We start from the raw sequence: 12,078 nt of genomic DNA on the forward strand, positions 1-12,078 counted from the left end.
ACGAACTGGCACTCTGACGCCGCGTTATCCGACAGCAACGGCAGCACGACGCCCACGCCGGGCTGCATTTCGAAAAAACGGGCCAAGCGCGGGGGGCGGAACGGTAAAACCGCCCCGAGCGAAACCAAAAAAGACGTTGCTAAAATTTCCTTTCCTCCCCCATTCCCCCCACTCTCTCTCTCTCTCTCTCTCTCTCTCTCTCTCTCTCTTCCACCTCGTCCTCCCCCGTCCCCATCCTCCCGTCGCGGCCCCGTCTCCACTCCAAACCAAGCCAGGCCAACGCGAGGGGGCCGTCCACTCCCTCCCAGATTTGCAGGTCGCCCCCCGCGAATCCCCCGAATTCCCCCGCTCCCTCCTCGCCCACCGCGCGCTGCCCGCGGCCTCCGGAGCGGAGCGGCCCACCCTGCCCCTCCTCCACCGCAATTCCCGAGGCGGGGGGAAGCCTCTTCCTGCCCTGGCGCTCGCTCCTCGCCTTGGCTCCCTCCCTCGTGATCGGCGCCGCGGGGCGAGGCGGAACGCGGGCGAATCGCGCTGCCGGGTGCCGGGGGGAATCTAGGGTTCCGGCGATGCCGGCCGCGTCGTAGGGCGGGGGTCCCTGCCTTCGTCGCCGGCGCGTGCCGAGATCTCGGGGCCTGCGAACCCTAGCGTGCCCCGGGGAGGCCGCTAGCTGCTGAGGAATGGACGTGGACTCGCGCATGACGACCGAGTCCGACTCCGACTCTGACGCGGCGGCCGCGGCCGCCAGCGCCGCCGGCTCGGGGTCGGGGAGCGAGACCTCGTCGTCCGTGCCGTCGACGCCCGGGACACCCGGGACGCCCGCGGCGGCCCCGAATCCGGCGGCTGCGGGGCCGGGGCCGAGGCCGGCGCCCGGGTACACGGTGGTGAACGCGGTGATCGAGAAGAAGGAGGACGGGCCAGGCTGCCGGTGCGGGCACACGCTCACGGCGGTACCGGCCGTCGGGGAGGAGGGCACGCCGGGGTACATCGGACCGAGGCTGATCCTGTTCGGTGGCGCCACCGCGCTCGAAGGGAACTCTGCCACGCCGCCCTCTTCTGCTGGGAGCGCGGGGATCCGTATGCCTCTATCTTATGGCTTATGCTTTCTGATTTTCGAACGTTAATCTACCTTGTCTCGTGGGTAGGGCCGCTCTTGGCATGCTTGGAATTCAGTTAGGATCTGTTCTGGGCTGAATTTTGGGATGCAATGTATTTTGAGCAGCTTTGCTTCTCTTGTTTATGAAGTTCAAAAATTCATTTTTGACATGGACTTACAGGCTTAAAGCTATTTACCCAAAATTATTGTTGTATTTGTGGGGACTGTCATTCTGATCTAGTGGCACTTGAAAGTTGTAAGATGGTTTCATCCATATTTACGAAGTACAAGTAAATATAAAGCCATCGTGCTATTTAGGTGCTGATTCAACCAGGTAGGGATGCATTAAAGCTTTTCTAAGGAATTGAATTGAATTTCAGTGGCCAAGACAGTGAATTCATGTGCTGTTTGGTTGTTTGCTCTGTCAAAAATTGTTTATGGAACAAAAGATTGCAATGCTGTTTTATGTATAGATTAAATTGAGCAGTTGTCCACCTGATAGTTTGCTTTAATCATACTACTAGCTAAAGTTTTTGGATGCCTATAGGTTATGATGATTGGTTCTCTTCAAGGAATATTTACTTTTCTTGGAGCAACATTGGTTGTTATCCAGGGTGCAATTTATCACTTTGTGCCTATTCTAGTTTCCTAGCTCAATAGGGTGGGCAGGTTAGAAGGCGTATGGCGATGTTTCACGACTGGCATTGGTCAGGAATTTAAAGGCTTATTTGTTCTTTAGGTTACCTGCAATGTACAAAGGGAATTTAGTTGCCTGGTTGTTTACATTTTACTTCAAAATAAAGTGAATGATATCTGTTGCTGATGTGGAATGCTAATTTTGTTTCCCAGCCAAATATAAAGGTCAGTTCCTCACTGATATCTTCCATTGCAGGTCTTGCTGGCGCAACAGCAGACGTCCATTGTTATGACGTGGCATCAAACAAGTGGAGCAGGTAGAGTATTACCATATCGATTTTGACCTTTTTCTGCATCTAGAAACTCAGCGTGCTGCTTTAGTTGTTTGTCGTTTATGGTAGCATTGGCAGTATTCTGAAATCTTCAAATATTTCTAACTACAACAATACCGTGTTAGGCTTACCCCACTTGGCGAGCCTCCTTCACCAAGAGCTGCACATGTGGCAACTGCAGTTGGAACCATGGTGGTCATTCAGGTATTACTTTTCTTCTACTACTGGTTGCATTGTTTTGCTGACTAGGTTGGTGTCAAATTTATTATTTGTTACAAACAGTTCTCTTGCCTATTATTCTAAACAAATATTTGTCCTTTTTGCGGTATAAATATTTGTCATATTCTTTAAACTTGCGCCCACCTTATTACCGCATCAATCATATCTAAGCAAATTCAGTTGAAGTAGCCATTAGCCAGTAGTTGATGCCTGATACACCTAGCAAACTACAGTTTTAGATTGTTAGAGACTGTTTTCATGAGGGTGGACGCAGAAATTTCATGTCAGTTATATTCTTCTTACAATTCAGGGTGGAATTGGCCCTGCCGGTTTATCTGCAGAGGATCTTCATGTTCTAGACCTTACACAGCAACGACCACGATGGCACAGGTGATTAACATTCTTCACTGACATGAGTCTAGAATTGCATGTCTTTTATCGTTGCTAAGGTTGTTACACATATGCAGAGTGGTGGTACAAGGACCTGGTCCGGGTCCACGATATGGTCATGTGATGGCCTTGGTTGGGCAGAGATTTTTATTGACTATTGGTGGAAATGATGGTAATGCACTGCCCCCTTAGACATTTGTAAAGTTTCAAATATCATTTTCCTGTGCTAAGACATGCCATGAATGGTCATTACTGGAACTGTTTGCATGTCTTTAGGGAAGCGACCTCTAGCAGATGTATGGGCTCTTGATACTGCAGCTAAGCCATATGAATGGAGGAAACTTGAACCAGAAGGTGAAGGACCGCCTCCTTGCATGTAAGTATTCCATTAGGAAACTTATAAATTGAGTAAGAATGATGTATTTTCTCACTGACTTAAAACTTCATAATATTTCCATGACAATGAATTTTACTGCATTGACCATCTTAGCCCTGTTGCTTTATGAGTTCCCTGTGAGAATATCTGCAAGTCAATCTGCTATTGTTTTGTACGGCACAGGGTAGCTTACTTTGGCCATGTTAACCAGCCAATAAGCTTGTGATCCGACCTCTGGATGAGTTCACGTTCATTCAGTGTTTTTAGTGTAAATTGTTAGTTTGATGTTCTCTGTTTTCCTATGTTGTGCTGTTGTTCAGGTATGCCACTGCAAGCGCACGCTCTGATGGTCTCCTCTTACTTTGTGGTGGGAGGGATGCGAATAGTGTGGTACGTAATTGATATTTACTGAAACCTTCTCCATAGAAAAAAGTGTTACTGTTTACTAAGTAATTAGTATAAGTGCATCTGAAAGTAATACCTGCGAAGTTTTTGTTCTGTTAACATTTAGAGTCACACCTACATCTGAAGTTGGAAATTTTTATGAAACAGTAGCTACAGAAGCAGACACATCAAATGGGAAATGACCAAAGTTGTACTTGTCGACCTGAATTAAGAGGAAACTAACTCAACTATACATGACGCCTAGTTATCCCGCAAAAATTGATTTGACAAGTAGCAACCTTTTTGCCATTGGAGAAAAGATTTATGTCATGGATATGTCTATTTGCTTGAATTGAAATAAAAAGCATAGTAGAAGAGCTCCATTGTATGTATGCAATGATCATTATGTTATTTATACAAATCAATACACCTAGTTCTATAACCTAGATATAGCAGTCTATTTGTCAAATGTCACTATTGACAGTTTAACTGATTTGGTATTAAGTACCAAGTTTTATTTTTATATGTGTTTTGCAAAACCTACAGCCCCTATCAAGTGCATATGGTCTTGCGAAACATAGAGATGGGCGTTGGGAATGGGCAATTGCCCCTGGTGTCTCTCCATCACCCAGATACCAACATGCAGCTGTAAGTTTTTTCTCATTCTTATTATTTTTTATAAGAAACTTTTTCTCAGTCTTGTTAATTTTACAAGTCCCCACTGTGGTTATTGTGTAATGCTTGCAATTTGCTATTCATTAGGTTTTTGTCAATGCACGACTTCATGTGTCGGGAGGTGCTCTTGGAGGTGGGCGGATGGTGGAAGACTCCTCGAATGTTGCAGGTTCTGGTTTTAAAATCTTGAAGTGACTCACATTTTATGTATCAAGTTGTGAAGTACCTTCTGAAAAATGTACTGTGCTGCCATCATTCACTGAAACAGCCATTAAATGAGTCCATTCATTCCAAGCTCGATCAAGTATCATGCACCGTATTCATTCAGTTCATTTTCATTTCAAACACATCTAAATTAGTGATCATCTCCTGATGTTAGTTTTGTATATCCATTTCTGTTAAAATATCTGCATTCTAGATGTACTTGAATATCCTAACCACTCTAGTTACTTTAAACATTTCATTCATAAACCACTTGCTAATTATATCAATACGTTGTCCTGTATTCTTTTCTGTTATCAATACGTGTACTGATAAAACCTGCTAGCATTTCAATTGTCTTGCCTTGTTTATATATGTATATTCACATAGCTACTAGAGCAGGTTAACTACCTACTGTGACAATCTATTGTAGGCAATAATTTTTTTTAAGCTTGTGCTATTCAACTTGTTTCAGTACTGGACACTGCTGCTGGAGTCTGGTGCGACACAAAGTCAGTTGTTACAACTCCCAGAACGGGAAGATACAGTGCAGATGCGGCAGGCGGTGATGCTGCTGTTGAGCTTACACGACGGTGCAGGCATGCAGCAGCTGCTGTTAATGATTTAATATTCATTTATGGAGGTTTACGGGGAGGTAAAATAACTTGTTCTTCCATGTTTCATATCTGACGTCGAGTATCATTGATGACGTCACTCATTTTGCTTGGTAATCATTGCTGTAGTCACTTGTCGTATATTGGTAAAAACAGATTATTGTGAATTGACCATGGACTATAAATTTAACATTATACTGTGCAGTTTGTTGAGTTGACTTTTACATGGTCATCAATTCTTTGACATTGAGAGTCTAATTGTTTGTGCTCTTGTTTACATTAATACATACCATCCTTCTATTCAACTCTCTTCCATGAGATGCCATTTATCACATCCAGTTCACTGGACAAAAATAAGTAAATGAATTGTCTGTTCTTGAAATAAATGATTGCCAAAATAACCATGTTAACGCTTTCTTTATTTAGGGTGGTTGCATGCTATTGAGTGGATATTGTGTTATAGAGTGGTTACTGCACCTTGAGAACTTTGTTTAACTCACATAATTATTTATTTCCTTCTTTTGCTGTATTCTCTACTGTTCAGTTTCTCATTTTGAGTAGTAATGATCGCATTTATAATCTTTCTAGCATTGCATGATTTTGTTTGATGCACCATTTCTTATTGGCTGCTAACCTCATAGAGTTGGTACTGTAGGGGTACTTCTTGATGATCTTCTTGTGGCTGAGGATCTTGCTGCTGCTGAAACAACAAATGCTGCTAATCATGCAGCAGCAAGTGCAGCAGCCACAAACTTGCAAACGGGACGAGCACCTGGAAGGTACGAAGAACGAACAAGACAAACATCTACGGAATCAGGTCCTGATGGTGCCGTAGTTCTTGGGACTCCAGTTGCACCTCCTGTAAATGGAGACATGTATACTGATATCAGCCCCGAGAACGCCGTGTTGCAGGGACAGAGGTACATATAACTACTTTTTATGAGTTTGGTATTGTGCTGTTTCATGAGCTAGTTAATATTATTTTCGTAATAGCTATTTCATTATGATGAGTTTAAAACCATACACAGGAGATTAAGCAAAGGTGTGGATTACTTAGTTGAAGCATCAGCAGCAGAGGCGGAGGCAATCAGTGCTACATTAGCTGCTGTGAAGGCCAGGCAAGTTAATGGTGAGACGGAGCACTCACCTGACAAGGAGCAGTCTCCAGACTCAACATCAAGCAGCAAACATTCAAGCCTCATCAAACCAGACAGTATTCTTTCTAATAACATGACAGCTCCACCTGGAGTTCGATTGCATCATAGAGCTGTGAGTAGAATACATGTTGCATCTTGTTTTCCCATTTATATAGTTCATTTGGCAATTTAGTGCCGTCTATGTCTCTACTTTTTATCACCATCCTAGCAGAATTTATTTGCATGATTGCATCACACTTTATTTTAACATTTTTTACCTTGCAGGTTGTGGTGGCTGCCGAAACTGGAGGTGCCTTAGGTGGTATGGTCAGACAGCTATCAATTGACCAATTCGAAAATGAAGGAAGAAGGGTCAGCTATGGCACCCCAGAGAATGCAACTGCAGCAAGGAAGCTACTAGATAGACAAATGTCTATTAACAGTGTTCCTAAAAAGGTATATTCACCTTGTCACTATTATAATATACTTTCACAGAATAATAAAGTAATGCTTGTTCAGGTAAATAGGAAATGTTTTGTGGCTTTCTGCGTGATAAATGATTAGAATCCTAGCTGATCAATTGCTTTGATACTCCTTATAGTGGCATCTAATGAGTTAGAATTTCCAATGCTCGTTAGGTGTTGAGATGGATGAAAGTCAGTTACTTAAACACCTGTCCATTTTTTTATGTGTCTGCTATACATCTAGGTAATTGCATCTCTGTTAAAACCTCGTGGCTGGAAGCCTCCTGTCCGAAGGCAATTCTTCTTGGACTGCAATGAAATTGCAGATCTATGCGACAGTGCTGAGAGAATATTTTCAAGCGAACCAAGCGTTTTGCGGCTTAAAGCTCCTGTTAAGATATTTGGTGATTTACACGGACAATTTGGAGACCTAATGAGGCTGTTTGATGAATATGGTGCTCCTTCGACTGCAGGAGACATCGCGTAAGTGTTTCTTTCATTTGATAACCAAAATGAGTCACTTCGGCACCTTTAGTAGTTAATTCTTGTATTTTATTTATATGCCACTGATCTTTTATCATTCAGTGTGCCTAAACGACAGAATTCTTGGCCCATGCCATTCCTGTATTCTTGACTCTGGATGGAGATTTTTCTTCTCTTTGTGTCTTCAGCTCATTTTTCATGTTTTTCTTAACATGCAGTTACATTGATTATCTATTCTTGGGAGATTATGTAGATCGTGGCCAGCATAGTTTAGAAACCATTACACTTCTACTTGCATTGAAGGTATCATATTGTGTACTTGTCTTGAAACTATGTAGACTTATTTTGATGCAGTATTCTGGTTAAGGTGTAAATTCAAACTACCGTGTATTTCAGGTTGAATATCCTCAAAATGTACATTTGATTCGTGGGAATCATGAAGCTGCAGATATCAATGCTTTGTTTGGTTTCCGAATAGAGTGTATAGAACGAATGGTAACTACCTTTTTGTGTACTGCAATTAACAAAATCACCTACTACTACTATTTGTGTGTGTGCTTATGTTGATATTCTTTGCTCAAAAATAGGGTGAGAGAGATGGTATCTGGACATGGCATCGAATGAATAGGCTATTCAATTGGCTTCCTTTGGCTGCGCTTATAGAAAAGAAAATCATCTGTATGCATGGTGGCATTGGTCGGTCAATCAACCATGTTGAGCAGATTGAGAATCTTCAAAGGCCAATTACAATGGAAGCTGGCTCGGTTGTCCTCATGGATCTTCTGTGGTTAGCATTTTCAGCAACTCCTCCAGCTCACCCTTTCATAATGGCTATTTTATTCCAATTCATGATCTTGTTCTTGTTTTTACAGGTCTGATCCAACAGAGAACGACAGTGTTGAAGGACTGAGGCCCAATGCTCGGGGCCCTGGTCTTGTTACATTTGGGGTTGGTGCTTTTCAGTCCATATGTTTTGTATGTCTTTTGTCCTTTCAGCCCCTTCGATTTTCTTGTGATAACATTTTTGTTGTTACCAGCCTGATCGCGTTATGGAGTTCTGCAACAACAATGACCTTCAGTTAATTGTACGAGCACATGAATGTGTGATGGATGGCTTTGAGCGCTTTGCTCAAGGCCACTTGATCACTCTTTTCTCTGCTACAAATTATTGCGGTGAGAATCTGTCTTATGACGATTTGCTTTGGATCTCTTGGCTCAATATACAATTTGTTGACATGGATGCACACACAGGTACTGCAAATAATGCTGGTGCAATCTTGGTTTTGGGTAGAGATCTTGTGGTCGTGCCAAAACTGATTCATCCTTTGCCCCCTGCAATTACATCACCCGAGGCATCACCTGATCATATTGAGGACACATGGATGCAGGTAAACACTAATAGCAGAGTTATTCCTTCGCCAAACAATTTTGCTTCAGTCCGCCTCTTAACACCATGACCTGTGAAATAAATTCAGGAGCTGAATGCTAACAGACCACCAACTCCGACCAGGGGCCGACCCCAAGCAGTAGCTAATGACCGAGGCTCTCTTGCCTGGATGTAGTAGATTCGCCTTACATTGGTTGGTATGATCCATATGAAGCCTCAGTCAGAAGGTCTTGCTATTTTCATTTGTGTTCGGCAGAGAGGCTGGCCCACAGCCACATATTGATGTACAGGGATCAGAGCGGACTATGAAGCTATTAGAAGGGAGCTTTGTCTACGGCAGCGCTCTCCAATTAATTTGACCGAACACAAATAGCAGTGCATATAGAACTCATCAGAAGATCCTTAGGAGGCTTCACTTGTATATACTCAGCTGGGTGGATAGGGGGTGGCGGTGTATGATGTGTTTTTTTTGCATCCAATTGGAATGGCAAAGGAAATAGTGTTATTGTACTAGGTATTCTTTCCTTTCTCTTTCTCCGGGCCTAGAATTTTCCTCATGTTGCAAAGTGTTTTTGAGTTGCCACAGGGATTTGCCTGGCGGGGTCGCAGTCCAGTTATCGTGTATAATAGCCCTACCAACCTCAATGTAATTTCAGTCTGATGCTGATGTGTACAATTTTGTGTTTAAAGTTTTGGGTGGCGAAAGGAGGTCGCGGTTTGATTTATTAGAGGTGAAAGAGCTGTTACTTGCCATCTTTGGTGCTCATTGTTCCTCCTAACAATGTGCTTACTTTATGTGCTGGCATGTTAGTATGCTTCATGAGACAGCGTGAAATAAGAATAGAATAACACAAGCTTTCCAATGGTTTTACAAATGAACAGAGGCGACCACATGTACCAGGGCGACTACTAATTACATATATAATAGGGTGGTGCAGCGTTTTAGAACTTAATTCGACCCTGCCCCAGGAAAATTTGCAATAGAGTAAAATACACTGTGGGTACATGAACTTATAGTGTTGTGTCAAATAGGTCCATAAACTTAGAAACCGGACATCTAACCCCTCGAACTTGCGAACCCATTCACCCCAGGTCTAGTCCGGTTTTGCATGGCTTGCATGGCACTGTGCGCCCGCGATTTGCTACAGTAAACCTAGATTTGCTACAGTTACCGCGGTTTTGTTTTTTCTTTTCTAATTTATTTCGGCTGAATCTTTGAAAAATCATAACTCTTCGATACAACATCGGATGAAGATGATTTTTATATGAAAATTGTAGCCCTCGACGAGATCTACAACTTTCTAGTTTTGAGTTTTTTTTCATTTGATGAAGTTAAGTTGCCCAAAAAAATTATACAAAAGTACAGCACCATAATAATCACGTACTTCTACTTGTCGCACTAGAAAATTAATATATTTTTCTGTTTGTTGTCAAATGAAGACACTTGTATACTAAAATTTTAGTACTCTAAAAGATCTAGATTCTTATAGTTTTAAGTTTTTACATTTAAAGTTGTTAAGATGTTGATAAAATAGTATAAAACCTCAACGTCTTTTGCGTACTTAATATGATGCTTTATACTGTTTTATCGACATTTTAACAATTTCAAATATAAAAACTTAAAACTCTAAGAATCTAGATCTTTTAGAGTACTAAAATTTTAGTATACAAGTGTCTTCATTTGACAACAAACAGAAAAATATATTAATTTTCTAGTGCGACAAGCAGAAGTACGCGATTATTATGGTGCTGTACTTTTGTATAATTTTTTTGGGCAACTTAACTTCATCAAATGAAAAAAACTCAAAACTAGAAAGTTGTAGATCTCGTCGAGGGCTACAATTTTCATATAAAAATCATCTTCATCCGAAATAAATTAGAAAAGGAAAAACAAAACCGCGGTAACTGTAGCAAATCCGGGTTTACTGTAGCAAATCCCGGGCGCACAGTGACATGCAAGCCATGCAAAACCGGACTGGACCTGGGGTGAACGGGTTCGCAAGTTCGAGGGGCTAGATGTCCGGTTTCTAAGTTTATGGACCTATTTGACACAGCACTACAAGTTCATATACGCACAGTGCATTTTACTCTTTGCAATACAATGTATGGAACCAGTTCACCGTGAAGCCCATTCTGCTCGAAAGGAGAGGATCCTCTCAAAGATGAAATGCTCATTAGCAGAAGCAGTTTATTGTTAAAAATAACAATAAAATATTTTGTACTAACGGATTGCTATTGGACGGGGCAAGATATTCAACCCTTGGATTAGAACAATGTCAAGTTCTCTGAACTGACTAACTGAGCATCTGCTTTACAACACTCGTTCATATGAGGGCTTTAGCCCGGTTGGTAGGATGTCCGCTTTGCACAAAAAAATCCCATTGCCGGTTCCCATATCCAAAGCATAGGAACTCACAAGGCGACAGACTACTTTGTATGAATGAGGTAGGGGTTTGGAGGTTTTGATATGTAAGAAGATCCTCACAATACAATGTTGTGGGGGCGGTTTCTCCCCGCGGGTTAAGTTTTTTAATTCATATGAGCAGTGATGGGCCTAGGACTCTTCTAGAGCCTGGATCAACTTACCCGCCCGTAGCAGATTTTTCTATTGGAATACAAAAGAGAAAAGTCTATATTGCCCCCATGATCTTGTTACTGAGTTTACCCCCCACCACTCCAAAACCAGGCATTCTACACCCCAAACTCTTGAAATCGTTTGATAGACCAAAATCACCCCGGTTTTCGCCGCGTCAGAGCGATTTTCCTTTTTTTTTCTCCCTCCAACTTTCATAGCAAGAAAAAAAAGTTAAATAGGCCTAGAAATTATGAAATTATTTACAGAGGTAGAGTGGGTGATAGGGAAACTATTTTAACTATTTCTTTTAGTTGGAATGCAAAAAAATATGAAATATAGGTAAAATTTAAGTTTCGTTAATTTTTTAAGGTATCAATAGTGCTCGAAAAAAGTCTATTTAACCCCTGAACTATTCACGGTGGACTACTTCACTCAAACTATAACACCGGATATTCTACCCCCTGAAATTTTCAAAACCGGTCAAATAACACCCCCCCAAGTGGTTTTGGACGGTGGTTTTGCTACAGTAGCACAGTTTTGTCTTTTTCGTTTTCTATTTATTTCCCCTGAATTTTTGAAAAAATCATAGAAAAATTATAAAATGGAAAGTCTAATTTTGTTGGATTCCACATGAGTAGATATACACAGGGAACTATAATATGGTATTCTTTAATACAAATTTTTTTGTTGTAGATTTAGATCTATATTTTTCTATAATTAATCAAAATAATTCATAGGTGTAGCTTTTAGGGTCCAACTGTGGTGAAATTTTTATGATTGGCAAATTATTGTATGCTTGAATTGTAATAAAAATTTTATACTCATTGGATCACATATAATTTAGTTATAGATAAATCATACATTTAACAAGCATAAAATTAAATAAATCTACAATTAAGCTATATGTGATCCAATGAGTATCAAATTTTTACTATAGTTCAAGCATACAATAATATGTCAATCATAAAAATTTCACCGCAATTAGACTATAAAAGCTGAACCTATGAATTGTTTTAATTAATTATAGAAAAGCATAGATTTAAAGCTATGGCAAAAATTTGTACTAAAGAGTACCATATTATATGTTCACCGAGTAGATCTCCTAATGCGGAG

General features: G+C 41.3%; 1 protein-coding gene across 1 annotated transcript; it reads left to right on the forward strand.

Moving 5' to 3' along the window:
• Nucleotides 1-212: 212 nt before the first annotated feature.
• Nucleotides 213-9,115, forward strand: LOC120650244 (serine/threonine-protein phosphatase BSL2 homolog). The gene is made up of 21 exons (XM_039927284.1): nucleotides 213-1,074; nucleotides 1,986-2,046; nucleotides 2,187-2,265; nucleotides 2,591-2,670; nucleotides 2,748-2,842; nucleotides 2,947-3,046; nucleotides 3,367-3,436; nucleotides 3,977-4,078; nucleotides 4,193-4,274; nucleotides 4,782-4,961; nucleotides 5,576-5,840; nucleotides 5,949-6,189; nucleotides 6,342-6,512; nucleotides 6,765-7,003; nucleotides 7,222-7,306; nucleotides 7,400-7,498; nucleotides 7,591-7,790; nucleotides 7,876-7,951; nucleotides 8,041-8,176; nucleotides 8,255-8,391; nucleotides 8,479-9,115. The coding sequence occupies exons 1-21, from the start codon at nucleotides 678-680 to the stop codon at nucleotides 8,563-8,565; spliced, it is 2,982 nt and encodes a 993-aa protein (XP_039783218.1). The 5' UTR covers nucleotides 213-677; the 3' UTR covers nucleotides 8,566-9,115.
• Nucleotides 9,116-12,078: the final 2,963 nt, after the last annotated feature.

This window comes from Panicum virgatum, chromosome 9K (genome assembly GCF_016808335.1).
Source record: "Panicum virgatum strain AP13 chromosome 9K, P.virgatum_v5, whole genome shotgun sequence".
In the NCBI taxonomy this organism is placed as follows: Eukaryota; Viridiplantae; Streptophyta; class Magnoliopsida; order Poales; family Poaceae; genus Panicum; species Panicum virgatum.